Below are 25,289 nucleotides of genomic sequence, written 5' to 3' on the forward strand. Positions count from 1 at the left end.
GCCTGCTGATGAACAAATAACATTTTTTTTTCTTTCTCTCTTTTTCCAACCAAACAGTAGCTACCTATCCAAGAAACCCTTGGGACACATCTGCCAGAAATTCCTTGTCTTAAAAGTCTATTCTTATTTTCTGGCTGAAAATTTTGTCAGAAAGTGCAAACTAGTTTCAATGAAAATCAGTTGCTTTTTTTCTGGCTTTATGAAGGAGGCAAATAAGAGATTACTGAGAGAGAAAGTAATTGTTCATTTTGCAGACAACCTTGAAAGCAAATGGCTCTTTTCATAGCTTTGTACTTGAGGAGAGACAAGTTATTTGTGGAAATAACATCTCCCTGTAACTTGGAGAGGATGAAGAATGTAATTTTCCTTTTCTTATTTTCTATTAAAAGCTTTCAACCCACACCATCACTCTAAGCAGAAGCTATCAACTTAAACAGATCTTATTATTACAGTGTTATATAATTCATTATTACACTTCTATCTTTGTTGTAAGGCTAATGTCTCACTACTTCTCTGCTATATTTATTCTCATTATAAATATGCTGGCTGTAAAAGTTTTGTTCCTAGGAAGAAAGAAAAAAAACCCAAATATACAGCTAGGGTAGAGTGTAGGCTATTATTCAGTACAACTGTTCAAGTATATAAAATCCCTAATTGGATACGATAACAAAACTAAACTCATTTGGCCCTGATAATGGGATCCTATATGGCAATAACGATAATGGAAAAAATCCCTCATTTGTCCTTTTTGAATAATACCTTCTCATAGTATTTGACCTCATATTCCAAAATGACTCCATTTGGCCTGTCAGGTTCCAGCCACGCCAATGCAACACTATGCCTTGTTATTTCCTTAGCTTGTATCAAAGCAATCGGAGACGGAGCTGCCAAGAAAGAAAACAAAATTAAATATTAGCCATATCTTATTTTTAAATGAGGTCCATGTATTTTAATTGTAGCTTTCATAATCAATAGGCTTTGTGATTCATGAGTACTTCCAGGAATTAAACTTCTTTGGAGAAAAGACTTGGATGTGTGCGCACACATAAGGCATTTTTGTTATTTTGTATAGCACAATGAGGTTTTATTCTACTGTAACAAGCCTGTTCTTGGATTTGGCTCCACTAAAATTGGAGCCTCTGAGGTAACAACACAGGGTCCAAATATTCTGATGTTACAGAATGCCTGCAGCCAAACCCACATATTTTGGGCTCATTTCTGACCTTTGTAGAACACAATATGCATACGGCCTTGGAAGTGTTAGTTTTGGCTCGACAGCAACTCCCTCCTTTCATCTTCCAACATTAAGTGGAGTTATTGCACTAGCTCTTACAACTCACCTTGTATATTCTCTTATGGGACCACTATATATTTTCTTGGGACTGATTTGGCTTCCCCTGAAGCTGAGACAGTTATCCTACTGCTGGGGAGGGAGGCACGGTGCAGAATTAGGCCCAACATTTGAATTTGGCCCGAATTAATGAAATCTGGCATGCCTGCATCTCAAGAACTTGGACCAGGTTTTGTCATGCTAATTCATTTGCTTTGTTCCTAAACAGTCCCTTTGAAATCAGTTTTACTCCCAGAAGGCGCAGTTCTCACTTTGGTGAGACTACCTATTAAGCAATGTGCTACCTAACATCAGAAACTGGTCCACTGTGGGCTTAAAAAAATACCCCTCTATCATAACTGGAACTATATAAACATAACTAAATAAGATGGATTACAATACTGTGTGCTTCATTTAAAAGGGAAGGAAAAGCAACAGATTCTTGGAAAATCCAAAGCATATTAAAAAAGACCCCACATCCATGTACAATAAATTAAAGCAACAAAAAAAAGAAAAAGGCAGTGAAATCAACAGAAAGCATCTCAATGTGCACCCAGTGTTTTCTACTGGGGCTCTTGATAGTGCTGAAGTTCAGTTTTGGGCTGGCTAGAAGACAATGTATTCTCCCTTTGGTTGTGACAATGAGATATTCATGGCTCTGCTGAGGGAATAGGTTTTTTAAAGATTTATGAACCCGGCTGCCTAGTTCTTACTGTTGTGTTGTTGTGTGGTCATGTCTCTAGCCAGCTGTTATCAAGCCCTGCCGCTGCTGACAATAGCTAGTACAAATTGTGGGGTCTCTGGGGATAAAAAGGGACATTCATGAAATTTTTAATCTTATCTAACAAAGCTGTTCTGTATAACAAGAGATTAGAGGTCTTTCTAAATTGAATGTATTTCTTTTTTTTGTCCCTGAAGCTATAGAATTTTCTTTTTTCTTTCTCCCTCCTGCTCCCCCCCCCCCCCCCAACTCTGGGATCAAGTGTTCAAAAGTGAATATGAAAGTGTTCCAAAGAGAAAGAAGGACATAATGTATATCCCTGAAAACAACAGAAAAAGTCAGATAAATAAAACAGCCACAATAAGTAAAGGGAAAATTGAATGCAAAAGCCTCAAAACTATTTGACCATATCAGACAGCTCTGATGGGATAGAAAATAACCAGTAGATACCACACATAGTCACAAAAGGGAGTCTCCCTGCTGAAGTGAAGTCATCAGGGAGCTTCTTCCTAATTTATTATTTGACAGTTTGGCATCTCTGTTAGAAATGCCTCTGACCCTATCTTTTTGTCTGCCTCTCTTGCGTTTCATCTCACGTACACAGACAGATCCTGGACGAGAGAGGAGACTATAAACATAGACCAATAAGGAGGATCTAGGTGTGTTCCATCAAGTTATATATGTGACATAACCAGGATTGTTAATATAACACTTCTGCTTGATAACCCTGTAGTTCTTCAACTGAGGGTAGATCTTTCTCACTTCCTTCTGCATTAAGATTGCTGCTAAGCTAATAAAATGGAAAATCAGGTTCATGGCACATGTCTCTCCCCCCCTGCACATCACAGATAAGAGAACCAGAGAAAAAATTGTTTAGTGAATCTGTGCCACACAGGGCAAGCAAGCAGTTCTTTCCCAGACAATCTGTCACTTACTTTGGCCTGAGCTCAGCTATCACTGAAAGTTTACTTTATGGTTTCCTTCCTTTCTCCTCTTCCTATTTTCCATTTCATTTCTCCAGTTACAGATACTAGAATTTAAAGAGGTCTTTCCCCTCACTGGGTAGTGAAGTGCTGTATGGAAATACACAACAGTGTTTTGGGCTCTGTAATTCCTTTCCTTTTTTCCTGTCCTTGACAGGGTATTCAGCAGAATTCACAGATTCATTGGAATCTGACAGGCCACGCTGTGAACTTGCAACCTCTGGGTTGTCAAATGTGTGCCTTAGCATGCCGCCCCAGCCCCCAGTGCTCTTGCTTGCCTGAAAAACAAGGGCAGTGATGACCAGTTCATTTCTGTCCTTAAGATTTTTCTTCAGCTGATTTCCACTGAACTAGATCAAAGACGTGAAGCAGTTTCATGCTTTTTACAGTGGTTCTGCTGCTGGAGGAAACGGTCTCAAAATCCCAACTCTAATTACAGCATTTCTGAGGCCATACACATACACACACATCCCCTTGTTCTCTCATTTATACACAAGAAACTACACTATTACTGCACAAGACCGGGAAACAAACAAGAAACATAGTGGTAGTTGGACCACTGGCTCAGTGATATTGTATTTTGATGGCCCATTTTATCTGTTAAAGTCCAGCTGAAGACAAATCTCTCCAGCATTTAAAATCTAAACACTTCAATTGAAAAACTTTTCTATATTTGATTGTAAGACTTCAGAACAGATATTTCTGTGCCACTACTCACACAAATGATAGGGGTCTGTAGATAAATGACTATTCACAGCATAGGAATGCATACCCTTTTTTCCTAGAAAGCTCAGTAGCTATAGCTTAAATAATTTCTTGCTTGTCTGTAATTCATCTAACAAAACGTACATTCATTCTGATGGATTTCAACACACCAAAGACAACAACATTGAGCTAGTCAAGGGATGGAACAGATTCTATTTCTATCTTTAATTTCTATGAATGGAACTAAAACGCACATCCCTCATTTCTTTTCTTTTTTTCTCCAGTCTTTCAAATTGTTATCCATGTTGTCACTTTATTTCCACTTCACCCTTAATTCATGCTTTCATATGATATAGAATAGAGGTGTTAAACTCATCTGGGCTTGTGGGCCAGTCCAGGGTCCAGATTCAGAGCACAGAGTTATGCATCTGGCCCAGAGGGTTGGAAATTTGGAAGCTACAGTGTTAACTGATGCGGTTCATCCATCTGCCATATTCCTGACCCACAGGCAACCCTGTGAACTAGATGACATGGCTCCAGATCCAGCCTGGGGGACTACCCACAGATCTAGAAATTTGGCAGCAGAACAGGTAGTGGCACTGTTAATTGCTACATCTTTGGCAGTCTTGGCAATTAAAACAGATTCCACCACCAGATTTTTGGACCTGTGTAGAGTCCTGAGCCAGATGACACAGCTCTGTGTGCATCTTTGGCATCTGGCTGCATCTTTGGCACCTCTGTTATAGAGTATAATAATTTGATAGCAAATGTTTTTGATCATTTTGGTGCACGGAAGAGCAAAGTGACATGATTCAAATCATACTGGTTTGCTGAATGAGGAGAGATTTGCCTTTCCAGAGCTGCTTCTGACTTTTTATGGAGGCATACTGTGTCCCTCCTCACCATGTGTAGAAGACCCCAAGCACTGTAGAATGGGGCTAGGATAGGATGAAAGAATGTGTCCATGGGCTCTGTAACTCCCTAGGTAATACAGAACTGTGAGTGAGTGAAATATAGTTTGGGACAGGGTTGATGTATGCATATCTCTATGGATCCACTGGACAATTACCTTTTTCCTTGTGAAAAGGCATGTTCACTAGTCATCAGGATTACTATACTTGTACAGTATACTTCCCCCTTCAAGATCCTCTCAACTCATCTGCAAACAACTAATTTCTACTTAGAGATTTGGGGGTTTTCTGGTTTGTTGTTTTTTTGCAAGATCCACCATTTGGCCTGTAAAGAGTTACAGTTGGCACTGGTCCTTTTGGAAGAAGCAGGTGTTTGGGTCATCATCCAGTCCATCTTCAACAAATAGATGTGATGTGGCCAGGACTCAAACAGGAGAAACTGTTCAGCATCACATCACAAAAACCTGATTAAATCCTGAGATAAGCATTTTAAGGGAAGAACTGCATCATGTTCTTGTCAGCTTTGTCACAACCCAAGGGTGTGATTTTTGTTTGTGCGCGCTTCGGCACTGCTGAATCATTTCCCGCCACTCGTAGCTTTCTTTGCAGGGTGCATTTCTGAGCTGCAGAAAGGAGATGCACGCTGCAAGGAGTTCCTGCCATTTGTATTTAAATTTGTGCCCCACTATTGGCCAATTCTAAATTATTCCCACGTGGCGGCTAGCGATTGGCTTGCTAGCCGTATAAGAGGCTTGAGCGGTTTCCGCCCAAGTTGGAGGACTCCACAACTATCAGGAGGAGGAGAACTTCACGGCTCGTGAAGATCTCTAAGCGCTGCAGAGCCTATCGGACCCAGCGTGTATCTCAAGAAAGCTATAGGGGTCTGATTAACCTCTCGCCTCTCCCCGTCGCCGCCTGATCCCTCGACGTACCCTTCCCTGCGCGCAAGTTCCATGGAGCCTAGCAAACTTCGTGTGAGTGAATCCAGAGCTCTACCCGGGGTTCGAGTCCTGCAGTTTTTTCTTCCCGTCGCCGAAACCCCATTGCGATGTACTCCTGAGGTTTTTGTTCATCTCCCATTGCTGAAACCCCATTGCAACGTACCCTTATGTTCTGCAGGTTTGAGTTTTTTGTTTTGTTTTGTAACCGCAACTCAAGCAAGTTTTCCTGCCTGCACCGCGACCATCTTCGGTGTAAGTAAAATAATCTTAAATCAACCACTAAGCGTCCGTGCCTAATTCTAGCGTGCCACCTGTCTTCCCCGACCCGGCGTGTCCAGGCTGCTGGCCACAGCCCACCGCGTGAAAAAAAGGGCCTCAGACCGCTCCCGGCCCGCAAAAGCTTAACTTCAAGGAAGGGTCCTTGCAAAAGGAAAACCTGTGTTCAAACTCCCTGTTCAGCCATAGACATCCTGTGTGGCCTTGTCTAAGGACAGACATTCAAAAAGGCCCAAGTAAGTCTGAATTGATTCAATCTTTGTAGCTTAGTCTAACGTGGCTAGGCTAAATCAGTTTGTAACCCAGACAGACATCCCAGAAATGTAGGTACATGCGTCCAGTGGCTCAGGCTACAAGCCAGGGAGAGCTAGAGCAGCCCTTCATTTGCTTCCACAGGGCAGAGCTGAAGGGGACATGCCCAGACCCCAGCAGGACACTGATTATTCCCCCACTCCTGAATTGCCCAGGAGGGAATGTTTATCACCTATAAATCAGTGTTTATCAACTCATTAAGAAAACAAAGTCTCTCTCCATTAGCTAATGGAGCTCTTCTTCCAAGGAAGTATGTTAAGCTACCTGTTGATTAGCTCCAAAAAGCCTGTCTGCCTCTGTCCTCTCCCACAGCACAGACTGTACCCAGCATGTGGTCTGCTAGCTAATGCTGAGGTGTCTGCATAAGGCAGAGGGGAGAAGCTTAGCAGGGAGAAGCCAGGCAAACACTCTGCAGCCAGCAAGCAGAGGGGAGAGGGCAGCCCTGCTATGGAGTAGAGAGCTCTGCCCAGCCCAGAGAGCATGTCAGGATGTTGGGGGTGTCTGGTTTATCTTAGAGTAGCAAGGGTTCAGGGACATTGTATAAACCAGTTTGATCCAAATCCGTTAAGTCTGATACTACATTTGCCAGGTTTATCTCAAACTGGTTTCAGCCATTTTCAAACTGGTTTATGTGCGCTGAATATCTGTTCTGTTACAGGTTTAAACCAGTTTATGTACAATGTCTGTCCCTAGCCCTTGAGTTTAGGCCTCTGCTTTTCAGCTCTTCATCTGTAAAATGCTGCACAGGGTTGTGGGGAGGTGAAATATATTAAAGATTCTGAGGTGATGTTATAGTAATGAAGGCTGTAAATGTAACTATAACAGACTCTTCACAAGGCATGGTTAAAACAGAATACATTTTCATAATGTAGTAAAACCTCTTATACCAGGCCCATAAAGAAACTTGACAAAACCAGTAACGGGAAACTGGGATATATGATATAATTTTACTGAAATATGTGAAGGGGGGAAGTAGCTATAGAGAACAAGTCAGACGAGTGTGGCATTTTCTTCTTTGTTACTCATTTTGTACTTCTCTTTATTCCTGCTTACCTTTACGCTCATTTTTCTTCATTTAGATGCTTTTTAGGAGATTTATGACCACTGATTTATTAAAAAAATGAAAGCAACACACAAAGAGCAGTAATACAAATAAGATAATGGTCTGTGCAACAGAATGACATTCCAGTGCTGTGCTTTTTTAAATTTCATGCTATTTTCTCTCTGTATTTATTTTGCTAATGAGATGATAGGAATGCACTAAAACTGAGTGATGTACATGGATTTTACTCAGATAACTGGAGATTCACATGAGCAATATATACTGGGGACATCTAAATTTGGATAGTGAAGTTTTTCAGATAACTATATTGGAAAACATAAAAGCATGATGACTTGAGCTCATTCAAACATCAGTGAAAAAAACAGTTTCTTTTCTGAGACTACTTTCTTGTCTGCTAATAAAAAAGAGGCTAGATATTTACTAAAAAATTCCAGGATCCAGGCATTTTCAATCCAACTAAATTGACTGATCACAAATTATATGCCTAGGAGTGTTCTTGTTTCTTAAGATTTCTGACGAGTACAGCTATATTCTGGACTTGGTTTCTAAAAAGGAAGTATGGCAGAACTGGCAGAGATGCTGAGATCTTCAGCAATGGAAGGAACTGTCCAGTGAATAATGTCCAAAGTACATTGGTTGAAAGAGCTGAAACTCTTTCAAAGATGTTGTTTCTTGCAACAGTCATGCACATACATCAGAAATGTATAAAAGTGTATGTGTGTATGCACACATAGCAGAATGTTATGTACCATAGGGAAATGTTACCAAACAATTATATTTCACAGTGAAGAACTGACTGGAGATACTTTGGTCAAAAATAAAAGGGCTTCCCTTTTGCAAAAGGGCTAAGTATAACTTTCCTCAGTTCAAAGCTCAGCAGTTCATCTCCCTTAAAAACTTCACTCCCTACTGATGTGAATAAAGCAATTTCCTTTTATCTACTTCCTCAATAACCTACCATCAAACACCTACTAATAGTTTTATTGCTGCAGTTCTATGCTTGTGGCCTATGAAGAAAGAGAGAACAGATGCACTACAGAAACTTCATCCAAATGCCATAAAACCATTTCCCAGTGCCAACAAACACAGAATTATAATACTTTTAGGGCACTTGAAAGGATGGCAGTGGCAGAGTGACAGCATTTCATTACTGGTTCAAATTAGATGAAGGGGGGAAAAAACAACAGGAAATAAACAGATGCAATGAAAAGTCTCCAGCCTCTAGGAAGCCAGAAGTGAAAACAGTTCTTAATGAAACTAAGAAACTTGAGTAGTTGGATGTCACAGACATACAATGCCCTATGTTTCAGTGAAGAAGCCTTCTTAACCATAGCAGGGTTTACTTTCTACACCCTAGGATCTGAATTTAAATGGATCTTGTTTACTCAAGGGGTCTTCCGCCGATTGAAAAACATACCCACAGTTTATACATTATCTCAGCTAAATTCAAATAACGTATTTAAATTTAATTACTTCAAGCTTAGGATTTTTCATGCTTTTTTCCTATCCTCAATTGAACACAACAACACTTATTTGTTCTTATCAATGGCTATGCACTCTAAAATGCTGTCAAGCATCAAAATTAAATGCTTGAAATCACTAATGATGTTACTGTGATTAAGGGTTTTACCTTCCAGCATAGATGCTAAAAGCCTGCTCCATTATTAATTACTTTAAAAAACATATTGAGGAACTAAACAGAAAAATTCCTTTGGGAAAGCAAAAAATAAATAAATAAATAAAATAAAATCTAGTTATTGGAAGGAAAAAGAAATGCATTTACAAAGACTTTTCTTTGCAGCTATACCTTGTAATAATACTTTGCATTTGATTTTCTAAAAATAACAGTAAATTAATCTCACAGCATGAATAGCATTCACATGGGTTTTCAAAGGTTTCTAAAATAAATGAATATCAGCCAACTCTAAGGTGAATAGCATCAGACTCTCTGAGAAGTCCCACGGACTTCAACAAGAGTAATAACATCAGAATCTGACCCTCTATTTTTAAATGCACTGGTTTTAATTTTAAAAGGCAGTAGCTTTATTCTGTCTTAACTGATTATATGAATTTCTGCCTACCAAACAGTAAAGCTTCTACCTACCCCATTCCAGTATCTTTTTCAGAATGAAATGCTCCAGTGGGCTTTCCTGAGAGAGCCTTATTTTTTGAATTACAGGCACTGATACCTAACTCTGGGTGTGTATTTTGGGTGTTCAGCAGTCAACCTCTGAAAGGGGAATATTCATAATTTTTTTCATGCAAATGGTACTGAATTCAATGGGAATTATATGTGCTAAGGGCTAGGGACACACATTACATATACACTGGTTTAAGTGATCAGAAACTGGTTTAAGCTTTGAACAAAACAGACGTTCAGTGCACATAAATCAATTTGAAAATTGCTGCAGCCGGTTTGAGATAAACCTGGTTGAATGTAGTATCAGACTTAACTGATTTGGGTCAAACCAGTTTATGTAATATCTGTCCCAGATCCCTTCCTGGTTTAAGTTAAACCAGAGTCCCCCACCATCCCAGATGCTTTGCAACCCTGGGCAGGGCTCTGCTTTCTGCTCCAGCCCAGCAGGGCTGGCCCTGCCCCCCTGCTCTCTGGCTGGAGCTCCTGCAGAGATTGCAGATACAGCAGCATAATGCCTGGCTTCCTTCTGCTCCCCCCTTCCCCTTCCCACCCCCTGCTCAAGCAAGGATTCCCCCTCCCTCTGCATTACACAGACACCTCTCAGCATTAGCTAGCATGCCACATGCTGGTTACATCCGTGCTGTGGGAGACATGACAAAGGTAGACAGGACAGTGTCGGTTTAGGGCTTTTTGGAGCTAATCAACAGGTGGCCTGTAATGTCCCTCTGTTCCTTCCTTGGAAAAAGTTGTTTAAGAAGAGCTTGAACTAATGCTAAAGCTTTTTGTTTGATGGGCTGATAAATGCTAACAACTCCCTGTGTAACTCCCTGCTGTGTTACTAAATGCTCTATTATCAACGGGGGGGGGGGGGGGGGCAGCGACCATCCATAATGAGAACGTTTGGCCACGTTCCCAACTCCCCACCCCCTCAGTTCAGCACTATGGAAGGGAAGAGAAGCCTGCTCTAGCACCCCCCAGCTTCTAGCCTGAGCTACTGCAGGCATGTGCCAGCATTTCTTTAGTCCAGAAGGGTTGTCTGTATGGTTACAAACCAATTCAACCTAACCAGGTGTTGTCTAACCTACAAAGATTAATCAATTCAAACTCAGGCTTTTTGAATGTCTGTCCCTAGCCCAAGTCTCCAAATGTAAAAGAGAGCAGTGGGTCTGCATGAAATGCCTTCTGTGCTTGTATAAGGGAGATATTAGTGCACAGATACAAACTGGATACATGAACACTTTTGAAAAACTTGGCTAGAACTTTAAAGAAATTAAATTAAATTTAGAAAAATGTAAAGAAATTAAAGAAAAAAATTCTTTAATTTCTAGAAAATTTTGCAATTAAAGAATTTTTTTTTGCAAAAATCTTGTTGGTCTAATAAAAGGTATCTCTACTATGAGTCCTGACTGCCTTTTGGCTAGAACTTGGCATTCTGTCTTCTGCCCTTCACCATGACTGTTACCATTTTTTTCCTTGAGCACAGTTAAAAGTATAGTAAGGATCTGGAGATAGTGTAAGCATCCAGTTCCCTCCCCATAAAACTCTCTTTCTCTACATTATTGTAACAAAGTCCATGTACTAGTAATGGATGGTTGCAATTTGGATCAAGATACAGGAATTTGGTTGCTTATCTGACCAATGGAAACTCCACAGAACTCTCTCTAAACTTGTTTTCACAGAACTCTCATACAATCTCTTTGATACTTCTAGGAATCTCCTAGTCTAGTGGAAAAAATAATTGGTCTGCTACACTCCTCTACAAGGAAACAAAGGGGCAGAAAGATTAAAACCAGTATGGTCACACATGAGTTTGGTAGGGAATTTTTGGCCATCAACAATAACCTGCATCAACTACCTAGGATCATCATCCAAATCAAGAGACCTACTAGTACATTTCTGAGATTCTACAATGCACTCTGAATAATCTGAGTTTTAGGAAAAATGAGTGGCTGGCTCTCAAATCAAATCACAAATAATTAAATAATGTTTTCAATGGCACCTTCATAAGGGAAATGGTTAGAAAACTATTTTTAAAAGGACTGTTACACCATTCATATTAATTTAAACAAGAAAGTTAAAATTCTCCTCATTTCTTGCCTTGTACAAAGAAATAGAGAGCCTACACTATGAGTAGTTTCAGACCACAAAAAGCTGGCTCTGACTTCCAGTAAATCAAAAACTTACAAAAATACTGGGTTATTAGCAGCAACAGATAGTAGCAGCAACTCAGGATTACCAGACTGCAGACCAAGCTATTCCATGGCCTAGGTGCCCAGCCGCATAAGTATGCCACTGGGTGCAAGAGAGAGTACCAGCAGCACCATACTCACTGAGGAGAACTCAGTGGAGAACCTGGCCATTGTTCCCAGAAGGCCAAGACCTGGTGTCCATACATTGTGGATCTCAAACTCCAGTAACCTGAGTCTGTAAACAATATGTTGCACCCCTCCTCCACCTCCCAAAAAAGCTATAAACTAAAAGCATACAGAATCGGCAGAGCATTATTTAAAACACAGTCTTGAACAAGAGACCTGCATTATAACTCAAGCATGGGGTCTGTTTAGTCTGAGCACTGCTTGTTTTCTTTCTGCTAGCTTGCTAAGAAATCCTGTTGGCATGTTCTGACAAGGATAACTTAATACTTGCCAACAGAAACATGGCAGGATACTGTGTGTATATTTCCTGCGTGTATGAATGCCAGTTTAAAACAAACAGGAAAACAAGTCTTTCAGTTGGAAGGCAATTTATAAAAATCTGTCTGAACATAGCAGCCTCTTAAAAAAAGCAAAGAAGCATTCCTAAATGCTTAAACTCAAGCGATTAATATGAAAAGGATGGGTGAATTTAGCACTCCAAATTGCTTTAAGAAAGCATACAGTCATGACCAATTTGTTAAGATTTGCAATGAGTTGACAGCCACCAAACCCAGGCAGGTACTCAGCCACTAGTTTATGTGGAATTACTTCTTGGCCAGGTACAGACATTAGACTTTTACTGGTCTAAGTGATTGGAAACCGGCCTAAACCCATAACAGAACAGAAGTTCGGCACATACAGACTGGTCTATAAATGGAAGAACCCAGTCTAAGATAGCCCTGGATTGATGTGCACTCAAATTTAATCAATTTAGGTTAGACCAGGGCACTGAATTTCAGTATCAGTTTCTCCTATCGATTGAAGTTAGGTTGCTGTCCCCTAGCGGCCCAGGTTACTTTGCAAGCCCCACTAGCTAGCCCCCCCTCACAGGGAGGCAGGCTAGAATATGGCCCAGGCTCCAGCGCAGCACCCACCTGGCCCCACCCCCAGCTCTAAGACCAGAGCCAGTACAACCCCTTTTCCTAGACACACCTCCTGCCTCCAGCCATGTGTCAGCTAGAGGTGGGGGAGGGTGGGGAAACAGAGGCTCCTGAGCTAAATATAAACAATCAAAAAGCCTGAGGCTGAATCAATTCTATCTTCAAATGTTAGTGAACCAATAAGCAAATGAACAGACAGAAATGCAGTCACATGCCTGCAGTGGCCCAGGCCAGAAGCTGGGGGGGGGGGGGGGGCGCTAGAGCATGCTTTGCTACTCCACTGGAACAGACAGCTTGGGCCAAGGCTAGCCCATCCACCCACCCTGCAAGGGTGTGGGGGCATTGCTGGGGAAGTGCAATATATCCTGGGATGCTGGGGGACTGAGTTAACTTGAATCTGGAGGGGATCTCGGACAGAAGTTCGATACACCAATTTAACCTAAATCAGTTAAACCTGGATGGATGTAGTATCAGGTTCATCTTAAACCAGTTTCAGCCATTTTGAAAGTAGTTTACTGTGCACTGAACTTCCGTTGCATTACAGATTTGAACTGGTTTCCGATCACTTATACTGGTTTATGTATTATTTCTGTCCCTAGCCCTGCTGCACACCACATCATAAAGGCCAGACCCAGACACCCTGCCACCCGGACCCCATGGTCCGCCCCCTCCTCCAAGCAAGAGCCAGTGTGGATGGCTCACTTTGGGTGGTTTGGGGCAGCAAGGGGTAGAACATCAAAGGAGGGCATTCACTCTGGGGCTTACCTGCAAGTCCAGAGCTGGGCATGGGGGAGGGTCTGCAGTGATGCAGCAGGGGGGTGGCAGTGTGATTGCCTATGCCCAGCAGCTAATTAGGGGTGGCTGGGGCTGCTCAGCAGTTTCCGGCAGCCCAGGGAGCCTGCAAGTCACACTGGAAGACGTGCTTGAGCAGCCCCAAGCTGTTGGCCAACAGCCAGTGCAGGCAGCCTGCATGCCTCCCACCCCCACCACTAAAGGGTGAATGTGTGTTCTGTTTGCTACTGATCTAACCTACTCCTCTTACAGAAAACCGCGTAACTTAGACTGAGTCTGCCCTGGGCTTTTAGAATGTCTGCACTTAGCCCCAGTAACTAAGAGCCCACTGTGCCGCATTATTAACAGAAATATGTTCTGCAGTCTAATCAGATCAACAATGGCCCTTTATAAGATACCATCAAACAAAGAGCAAAAATTGAGAGAAGCAGCAACCATGAGACATCATCAGGATTCTGTTTGCATCAATTCCACTTACACATTTGTACTGTGGAAGAGCACAAAGTGCATTCCTGGTGGGAATTAAATGTAGCACTGCCTTTACCTAAACTTCAGCTCCCATTTTCTACCATGCTTCTTTGTGATGTGGTGTGCCCAGCCTGCCAACTATTCATCTCTTCATTTTTCTGTGCCCCAGTAATATTTACAAGAGTGCTATATAAAAAAGAGTTGTGTATATAAGTAATACATAGATATGAGGTTCCACACAAGAAATGCAGATGAGGCACACAAAATACAAAGCACTGTTCCTGGGTTCTGTAGGACCAATAACATCCCTTGTTGCTGTGCATACTAGCTTCTTATATGCATATTTTAACCATTTCTAATAGATTCAATACTTCAAGGACCTTTCAAACAAGGTAAAATAATTTTTCTTAGCTTTTAAATATACTCGTCTCATATTGAAAAGGATAGTTCTGGTTTTACGTCTAACATCTTAGACCACCTAGGTATCAGTACAAGATTCCTTTCCCTTCTCCAATATCCCTTACTGCATTCATTGCAATGACATCTGAGTGTCCACTTACTTCAAAGGTAAACATACTATATATAATCCACTATGGCACAAATGTATAATTTCTGTATCAAAGCAGCACATTTTGAAGCATTATGCTTTGCTAATGATTATTTTGTGTATCCTTATGCAGTTGGCTTTTATTTACTTAGATGTAGAGTAGATGTCCAGATGGTATATACCTGGTAAATAATTTCCTTTTCTACTTACTATCAGCATTAATAATATTAGATTTTATAGATAGTACTGCTTACCAGCCTACTTAGAACCCCAGATAAATAAAAGCCTCTTGTCTTGCTTCCTTGTAAGCTTCTGAAGCTTTCTTACACTCATGTACATTTTGGACAAAACATAAGACATTGATCATCTTGCTTAAGTAGCTTCTCTCATTTCATTAAAGAGATTTTGTCAAGCTGTGTCATCTTGGCTCCTAAAGTGCCACGGCTAACTCAAACAAGTTAGGCCGTGTCATTTATATTGCTAGAATAAATCATACAAAATAAAAAAATGTCAAAACCTCAGGGGAAGGAAGATAATAAAGTAATAAACGTTTTTACCCCAACTGTGATTCAAACTGATCACAGGCTTGAAGGGTGACTGAAGGCTTGTAGAGGTACACTAATATATGAGTCCATATCAGCTCGGCACTGATAAAAGGAAAACTGACCTTGTTGGCAATCGGCATTTTTTGGCTGGTGCAGTGATAACATCACCACGTAAATGCCACATGCATGTGCGTAGCTGCAGCATGCATACAACCAGGATTGCAGCTTGGCAGCTTGGAGAGCAGAGTCTGCTGGTAAGTCTGTGGGAGGGAAAGGTCTGGGAGGAAGAAAGGGGCATGAGAGGTGTAGATCAAGACCCCCACGATGAGAGAAGGAATGGGGCATGGGCAGGGGCTGGGGCAGGCACTGCCCAGCTGGGGTGGGGCGCTTCAGGCAGCTCATCCAGGGGACATTGGGTGTGGGGAGGGGGAACAGCTCCCTGCTGCTGCTTCTACCTCCGTGGAAGGCAGGGGGGGCATGTGCCCCCCAAATTTGTGCACAGGGTGAGAGCGGGCTGCGCATTGGAGGCTCAGGGCCAGGGGCTGCGCTGGCCTCTTCCTGGCGGGGGCTAGACTGGGGCTGCACTTGAAGTGGGGATAGTGGTAGTTGCGGGGCGACAATGGGGTGGACTACAGCCACCCCAAAATTCACTGTAGCCCCCCCATAGCATCCCCTCCCAGGACCACTGCTGTCTGCCCCACCCCTATCCAGCCCCTGCCAGGAAGAGGCCAGCGCAGCCCCTGGCCCTGATGCACAGCCAGCAGGCCACCCTGGCTCCATGCACAATTCCACGGGGCACATACCCCCCGTGCCTCCCATAGGGGTGGCACAACAGTAGAGACCTACCCCCATTCCTCCCCCGCCCCCCCCCCGCCACACCTCCTGGATGAGCCACCCATAGCTCAATCTCATGTTCCACCCTGGCTGGGCAGTGCCTCCCCTGCTCCATTCCCTCCCTCACCACGGGGGCCTCAATCTGCACCCCACACCCCTTCCCTCCCCCATGCCCTTTCCCTCCCACGGACTTACTGGCCGAACGCTGGTCTCTAAGCTCCCAGGGTGCATATCGGTTATTAGATTGATATCGGCCAGTTGATAAGGCCGGTTAATAATTGGCCATTTGTATCGGCCAAAAAAATCTTTATCAGTGCACTGCAAAGGGTTGTTTTTTTTCAAATACACCTCTTTAAGTTTACAGCATCTCCAAGTATCAAAGAACAAGATTTGTCTGACCTGAAAATCTTCAGGTTTTCTGGAGCTGGAGAGTGGCAAAAGGATTTAAAGCCATCAAAGTTCCTTAATTCTATTTACTTTTAGCTTTGTAAGACCTGGAAAGTGAGGGAAGCAGGCTCACATTTATACCTTCATATTTAAACCAAATCATCTTGTTGAGCATGGCACAAATCTCCATCAAAGGCTTGTGCAAGCTGCTGGGAAAATCTCAAAACAAAATCATGCTTTAAGTTTTCCATATTCACTGGCTTTTTTTCTTTTTTTTTTTTTTAAGTGAATGTAGTGCTTTGCAAAAGGTACCAATTTGATAGTACTAGAATAATGGATTCCTCGGTTCTTTTGAGAACAGTCACAGCATGCATATTATATGTATAAACTTTGCTACACCAATGTGCCCCAATTCTTTTCCTGAGGGGACACCTCAAAGGCCAAAGGGTAATCCTGTGCTTCAAGAAAAAACAATGCTGCTGTTTAGAATCTAGTATACCAAGTTCTCTTAACCCGCATTTTTTCTTCTATTTCTCTGTAATTGAACTAAACATACTTTTTTTATTTGAAACCTGAAGCTTGCTCCATAGCAAATTACAAACTTCAGAAAGATAAGATGAGTGAGAGAACAATGTTCTGAACACATCCTAGTTATAAAAATAAGAGTAACCCCCAGGCAGAACAGTTAAAAAACGTAATGAGGGATGGGAACTAGAAAAGAGTGTTTGAGCTTTGAAACATGTAACTTCAGAATTAAAATCTTACTTTATGATGTAAATAATAGATTAAATCATATATATCACAATTTCAATTCATGTAGAGCAGTGGAATCTACCTTTCTGGTGTGACAAATTAGCCCTGCACCCTCCCCAAGCATCACTCTGATCCCCTACCCCTGCCTAATCTACTGCTGCTCTGCCCCCCCCCCCCCCCCCCGGGCTCCATGCCTAATTTATATCTCTGCTTTCTGCTTCCTCTCCTGTGTTCCTTGCCCTATCTGCTCTGCTTTCTGATTCCTGCCTTATGTACCATGTTGCTACCTGTCCTCTCCCCAATCTGCAAGACAAATTATGCACTTAAAAACTACATCATTTAAAAAAATCCCAATTTGGAATAAGTGATACTTAAAAATTAAAGATGGCAGCCTTAATTAAAAAAATATAGGTGGCAAAAATTTCTTAGGGTGAAATATTTTATTGGGCCAACTATATAGTTAGGATAGAGTTAGACATCCAATAAAAAGAAATCTTAAGAAATCCTTTCCTTTTGCATAATTCCTCAACCATCACAGCTATATCACTCTTAACACACAATAAAAATGGTCAGATAGATAAGATAATCACCAGAAATTTCTCCTTAAGTGCCATTGCTAAGTCTAAGTCATTTTAATACAGAGCTAATCATAACTAACAAGTCACAAAGATTTGGGCTTTACATAATAATTAGCATCTTTTATTTCATTTTACTTTCAACTGAATTACAGATGTTGAAAAGTGCTGAGTTCAAATAGAGTTGTAGAGAAAATACAATGAAAATAATGATCCTCAGATGGCCCAGTAATCTCACGGATGGCCAAATATGGAACAATTTATATTCTGATCATGGCTCTTTATTTCTCCAATGTTCCCATCACCAAGGGGAAGATCCTGAACTATACACTCTTGATCAGTAGAATAGAACTGACAGACTTTGATGAACTACATAAGGTGTGCAGTGGAGTTACCTTTTTCTCAGAGTTGAAGCCCCAAGTATTATTTTAAGAGGAGAGTTGATAAAATTTCTTCGAGGATGATTTTTTTTAGTCTATCCCCATGAAACAATTAAAATCCCAATATGCCCAATTTAAAATCAATTCTAACCAAGTACATGCCACCTTTCAATTTTATGGCTTCATTCCTCCTGTTGCCTGCCCTCCCCTGTTTTGCCACAAATTTGATCCTTTTATTTATGCCTCGAGGAAGCTGGTGATATCTGGAAGTGAGCAGACAAAATGAACAATTTACTTCAGTGGATAAAGATCATTCTGTATTTGACTCAAAACAAGCTAGACAATGCCTACCCTGAGGAGCCTTTACTGTTTATGACATTTGCTACTCATCATTCTCTATAAATGATCTCTGGCTGAAGAGAAATTGCGTATCTGCCACCAGTGCTAAAGCTATCTCCCTTTGTGCCTGGTCCACTCTCTTCAAATCACTCCTCTCACCGATTCCTTTCTAGCACTTGCATAATTGCAGCCTTTCTAAACTTTCAGCATATGCAGCAGCAACAGCAAAAGACAAGGCATGCTGATGAAATGTACTACAGGCCTGCAGGTCATTTATGAAGTACTGTTGAAAGCCCATAAGCTCTCATAACAACCTATAGGAGCCCACCAATGACCAGGTCCCCCGCCTGCTCTGGAAACTGAAAGAATATCTGATTTAACATTGGGCTACTTGTATATTCAAGTCACTTAGAGTCATATTTATGTGTGCTCACCAAGTCTTGATAAACTAAAAGCAAAAACACAGCCGTGCCATCCACGTTCACTGTTATGCTAAGAAAGATAAATTGAGACTGATTCAAAGGACATATTTAAAGAATGCAGTATGTTATCTAGACAGGTGCAACCTTCCCAGGGAGCCATTGTACTGGGTTCTCTTGAGATCATGCCTTTATTTGATTGTTAAAATAAATGGACATCACACCATACTTGCTTCATATGTTAGACAACACTCTTGTACAGTACAACCTCACAATGCTGTTTTTCACAGCCAAAACTCCGCTATCCTGTAATTTATTAGAGGTGCTTATTTATCTCTGTACAGTACAATAAAAATAATAAAAAAATTAAAACATTTATTGTTTTACCGCTAATTTTCAAGAAATGGTGAAACTTAAGAATATTTATGTCTAAAACATATTATAGTTGAACTTCAGTATCTTTGTTGTTTACAGTAATTCATGGATTCATCCAATAAAATTTAATATAAATAAAACCAATAGGGTTCCAGATAAATTTAACAGAGTTTAATGGAAATAGCTCTAAAACCTACGGTATTTAATAGGAATTTTAAACCAGACTACAGAATTTAAAAGCTGAGGTATAATATCCTAATTAAATTCTATAGGATAGTTCAAAAAGCCATGCAACTGTTATAACATTCTCTTAACTTCAATGGTACTTTTCTAAAAGAGATGGTTTGAAATAAAAAGGAACTAGAGGGAAAAAATTGAGATACATACCCTGGCTACTTCCTCCTCTCTATAATTTATTTAACAGAAAAGGTCTCAAAACACTATTAATGTTTGTTATCAACACATTACAAAATATTATTTACAAAGGGCCCTGAACCAAAGTATTTTAACTTAGTGGGATGTTGAGCTATCAGAGTATTTAGATGTCAACTCTTGAATGTATTAATGAAAACAGATTACATTAATTTAAAGCAAGAGTGGGCAAAATGCAGCCTGCGGGCCAGATGCAGCCCTCCAGGCCATTCTATCCAGCCTGCGGGGCCCCTACAAAATTTAGAAAATTAATATTTATCTACCCCTGGCTGCCTGTCACACGGCCCTTGATGGCTTGCCAAAACTCAGTAAGCGGCCCTCTGCCCAAAATAATTGCCCGCCCCTGATTTAAAGGGACTCCAGTGAAAGCTTTCAGGTACGTACAGATAGTGATCGTGCATTTGCTTGTTTTACCTGTGGAGGGGAAATCCACTGGAACTGAGCATAACAGAGCTCTCTCTACACACAAGTACATACAGGGGGCTCAATATGAGCTGACTGTTGTCATCGAAAGAAGCAGTGGTCACTATGAAGCAGAGCGTTTTGATGCAAAACCCTGAGACTTAAATTACAGAGCCCAGTAGACATGCTGCAGTTTTATTTTGGTCCTCATGGTTCAATACAACTCTATGCAAAAATAAATAAAATAAAGGGCACCCTTGGGGTGATATTCCCAGGACTTTTTCATGCATATGGATGGTTCTGATACCGTTTTTCATACAAGCTACAAACACACCATCAAATATGTGAATGAAACAGGACTAGTCTACTTGGTCATGCTCGGGTCAAGCTTACTACCTTACCTCTCAAATCACAAGCCAGTGAAGAAACTGGGACTTTGAGACAAGCTATGTTTATTTGTGCTACATTGCATGGCATTTTAATTAGCATCTGTGAGGATTTAAAATCTTTGAATGGATGCACAGAGGCAGTTGTACAGCTTTTCTTTTGTGTTTCCACTCTGTAAAAAAAAATCCTGTTTGAGGACATCAGCAGGGGGCTAATGGAAGCTTTGATAAAAGTTCTCTGAAACCCATTATTGTTGCTCAACTGCAGACTGGACTCTGGTGTCTTTCTGGCTGCTTTCTGTAGATAGCTATTAATTTAATCAGTCAGGAAAACAGCTAGAAAATTCAGGAGCCGATCTGAATATTTGGTAGCCACGAACCATCTTGTACACATTTCTCTTTTCAAATGAAAACTCACTGACTGTCTGGGGATCACAAACTAAAAGCTTGTAAAACATAATTTAAAAGGAGTAACATGCAGCTAGCTAGTTCATAGTACATATAAGTTGTTAAGTCTGGTTTCATTTAGTTATTATTAACATTAATAAAATTAAGTAAAATAATACTGTCTAAAAGACTAAACACCTTCTCTTTCTGAAGGCATATAAGCATCTTCCATTTTACATAATGAACCATGGGATCTTCTTCAAAATGTGACCAAACTTTTATTTAAATAGTGTAATTACTTCTTGGCAGTATCTGACATACTACTTGTCTAAGCTGTTCACTCAACCTTGAAGCTGGTTATTTACTAAGGCGCTTTAGAAAGCACTTTTTTTCCCCTGACCAAGACTCTCTTTTTCCCTACCTTGAATACAAATTCAAGGAAGTGGGTGGTGCACATGCCTTTGCTAGCAAGCAGGCAGTTGATATTTTTATTGTTTCTTTGTGTGTAAAACTACAACAATAATTATTTAATAATTAAATATAATGAAGTCATAATTTAATCCTTCCCAATTATTGATTTCCTAGTTTTGTTTTTAATATGACAGCACATATACTTCTAGCTACAGATTTATTACATACCATCACTTAAAGCAGCAGTCTCTATGGAGGAACATAAAGGGCTGTTAATGAGAAGCTCTCACTTACATTTCCCAGCTTAGAGAAAATCCTTATTTTGACATACACTTTTGCACATGTAATTAAAATGCGTCTTCGAAGGAATTTTCAACAAAGTTACCACTCAAGTGCTGAGTTCCAGAAAAATTTAATTCTAACCATGTGACGACCAAAAGAAAAGTATTTATTTGCTAACCATTCGATTTTTATATAACTCTTGTATTTCTTTCACTGCAGTTATGCATCTTCTTTGTGAATCTCCTACTGTATTTATATTGGAAAGATCTGTGGCTTCCCAAAATCCATTATTTGCTTTGCTTGAAAAATCTTTGTGGTAACACGATATGATATAAATCATCAACACATCAGAAACCAAAAGCAAATCTCTCTAAGAGGCAACCTCAAAGGAAAATGGGATAGATCCTCATAGCTGGTATAAACTGTCATAGCTGTCCATTGAATTCAGCTGGTAGAATGTACGTAAGTTCAGGATCCGCCCTAATATGTTCTGTGAGAGAGAGGTTGCTGCTTGTGTCTGTCATAACCCAATGAGTTTGGTGCCTCGGCACTATGGAATTTTCTTGACACACGACAGCCTCTTGCACAGCGAGGGTTTTTGTTGCATAAAGAACCCGCGTGCAGGAGAGTGTTCCCACCACTTTTGCAGCTGCTTTTGCAGGATGCATTTTCTCTTTGCAGCACGGAGGTGCACGGTGCAAAGAGTTCCCGCCATTCGGATGTAAATTCATGCCCCGCAATTGGCTAGTGCTAAATTATTCAGACGTGGCGGCTGGTAATTGGCTTGCTGGCCGTTTAAAAACTAGCGCGACTTTCGCCCAAGTCGAAGAACTTTGAGAACGCTGCAGAGTGCCTCTTAGAGATCCGACTTGCGGCTAGCTGATCGATAGACTGATCACCTATCGATCCTTCTTCCCGTCGTCGAACACAGTCCCAGACGTACCCTTTTCCCGCCGGCTTGAATTATGGACGAGTTTACTGGCATTGGCCTCACCAGCTGGAGCAACTCACATTGTTGTCCAGATGACTGAACCGTTTCCGTCGCAGCCACCCGCGACGTAAGTAAAGTTTTTTGCAACCATTAAGCTTGTCAGCCTCTCTATTCACCAGCCCGCCCTGACGAACGGGTAAATTCTGAATCACCTCGAGTCGGTTCAGCCCGGCCGAGATAGTGTCTACCAGATGAATTTCAAATATTTAGGGCGCACATGCTTTAATAATAATAAAAACAAAAACAAAAACAGTTACATTCACTTGATTTAAATCTCTGAAAGATGCCGCCTCAAATCACATGCGCTACAGACATAAGTTACACATAAACTGGTTTAAGTGATCAGGAACTGGTTTAAACCTGTAACAAAACAGAAGGTCAGTGCACAAAAAACAGTTTCAAACTGGCTGAAACTGGTTTAAGATGAACCTGGTTGAACGTAGTATCAGACTTAACTGATTTGGAGCCCCACAAAGCTCGCTCCTTGGACCCGTGTTGTTCAATGTCTTCATCAGTGACTTGGATAAGGGCATGGAAAGCACTCTGCCCAAATTCGCAGATGATACCAAGAGGTAAAGTTAATGCACTAGAGGGTAGGGAATGAACCTAGGCAGATCTGGACAGGTTGGGAAAGTGGGCAGAACAAACTAGGATGCAGTTCAACAAGGACAAATACAAGGTGCTGCATCAAGGAAGAAGAAATCATCTGCACACTTACAGGCTGGAGGAGGACCTTCTCAGCAGCACAGCAGTGGAAAGGGATCTCGAAGTCATTGCTGACACCAAGATGAACATGAGTTGTCAATGAGATGAACCAATCAGTAAAGCTAACCACACTTTATCATACATTAGCAGGTGCATGACAAACAGGTCTAGGTAAGTAATACTTCCCCTCTATGCGGCCTTAGTTAGGCCGCAGTTGGAGTACTGCATCCAGTTTTGGGTTCCACACTGCAAGAGGGATGTGGACATCCTCGAGAGGGTTCAGAGGAAGGTCACTAATATGCTTAGGGGCCTGCAGGCAAAGCCCTACGAGGAGAGATTGAGGGCCCTGGATCTCTTCAGTCTCCACAAGAGAAGGCTGAGGGGTGACCTTGTGGATGCCTACAAATTCAAATTCATCAGGGGGCAGCAAAGAATAGGAGATGCTCTGTTTACCAAGGCACCCCTTGGAGTAACTAGGAACAAAGGCCACAAACTGATGGAGAGCAGATAGGTTGGACATCAGGAAGAACTTCTTTATGGCAAGGGTTGCCAGCATCTGGAATGGGCTTCCAAGGGCGGTGGTACGCTCCCCTTCCTTGGGAGTCTTTAACAGGAGGCTGGACATGCACCTGGCTGGGGTCATCTGACCCCAGCACTCTCCTGCCCAGGGCAGGGGTCAGACTCAATGATCTGCTAAGGTCCCTTCCAACCCAAACATCTATGAATCTATGATTTGGGTCAAACCAGTTTATGAAACATCTGTCCCAGACCCCTTCCTGGCTCAAGTTAAATCACAGTCCCCCAGCATGTTTTACAGCCTTGGACTGGGCTGTGGTATCTGCTCCAGAGAGCAGAGCTGGCCCCATCCCTCTACTCCCTAGCTGGAGCAGTGAGGGCTGACTGACAAAGAGGGGTGTGGGGGGGGGAAGGGGGGCAAGCCCAGCTGGGGATGCAGCCTAGTCTATGGGGGGGACTGCCCCCACCCAGGCAAACCACAGCTGGTGTCTGGGTCCAGGGAGGGGTGTTATACACCCCTTCCCCCACTCAAATTTACTGCTGGCTGCAGCTGAACTACAAATCCCAAAGGCACCTGGAAACAGGAAGAAGTTATGAGCAACCCTGCAGAGTCCTGCTTGTGTGATTCTGGACTGCAAATCCCAGAGATCTCAGGGGCAGCAGGAGGACAAAGTGAACACGCAGCCAGAAAGCTTTGCTCTAGGCCCCCCTGGCTTCTGGCCTAAGCCACTGCAGGCATGTGGCTGCATTTCCTGAATCAAAGGTGAATGTCTGTTCACTTCTATTTCAATTTAATCTGTGCAGTTTAAATTAATCTGCAAAGACTGAATGAATTCAGCTTCTGGCTTTTTGACCGTCTGTACTTAGCCTTGGTGTCTGTTACTCATATATTACCCCTAATCTTTGAACCTCCTATGAGCAGCTCTATTACTGTATGCATACCTGATACTTTGTTCTATTAGAACAACCAGGAGACTACTGGCCAATAGCCTTAACTCTGACAAAAGTAAAATAAAATAAAAAAAATAAAAACAAAATAATCTTCTCTCAAATGGGATATAATTCCACATTCTATGCTCTGGATATCCAGAGTAAGCCTATATGCTCAGGCATATATGCAACCTTAATTCAGAAACTCTACAGGTTAGATTGTCCTAACTCTTGCATGAACAAGACTGCTGAGGAGGCGGTGTATATGAAGCTCCCTTCAAGATTGGGTGGCTGTGTAAATATCTCCTAAAATAAACTGTTAGATCCTGATCCCTTGGCCCATAAGAGCAAGCAACTTGGAAAGGATGACGGGGAAGAGTGGGACCATGTTAGTATTAAAGTACACTGAAAAACATTTCATTTCTCTGACTTCTCCCAAAATTGGGGACACTTGACTCAAATTAGAAAACAGGTCTGCCTTCCTATCCTGGGAATTCTTCTGAGATGTCATTGCTACTGGATTTTTGGCTATGGAGAAAAAAGTACCATCCACTGACATCTGCAATTACCACAGACACAGATCTAACTAGCCAGTGACTGACATGCTCAGGGCCTCCAGGCTTGATTATTACAACTCATTCACACTCTGAAAAACCTTCAACAAGCCTTTAACAACAATATCATACGAACACAAGATTTTAGTTCTTCACACACAAAGGCTACCCACTAAAGGAGGTGTTCTGCCCTAACAGTCAA

At 41.6% G+C, this 25,289-nt stretch overlaps 1 protein-coding gene across 2 annotated transcripts in view; it reads right to left on the reverse strand.

Annotated features, from left to right (window-relative positions):
• EPHA4 (EPH receptor A4) overlaps nucleotides 1–25,289 on the reverse strand; it is a 148,449-nt gene that overhangs the window by 36,146 nt on the left and 87,014 nt on the right. Inside the window, exon 6 of one of the 2 annotated variants that reach the window (XM_006266068.4) lies at nucleotides 760–884. In XM_006266068.4, coding sequence (XP_006266130.1) covers nucleotides 760–884 — 125 coding nt within the window. Of the gene's footprint in view, nucleotides 1–759; nucleotides 885–17,214; nucleotides 18,222–25,289 lie in introns of those variants that run through there. The other variant, XM_059730942.1, reaches the window with a different exon arrangement.

This window comes from Alligator mississippiensis, chromosome 7 (genome assembly GCF_030867095.1).
Source record: "Alligator mississippiensis isolate rAllMis1 chromosome 7, rAllMis1, whole genome shotgun sequence".
NCBI lineage: Eukaryota > Metazoa > Chordata > Crocodylia > Alligatoridae > Alligator > Alligator mississippiensis.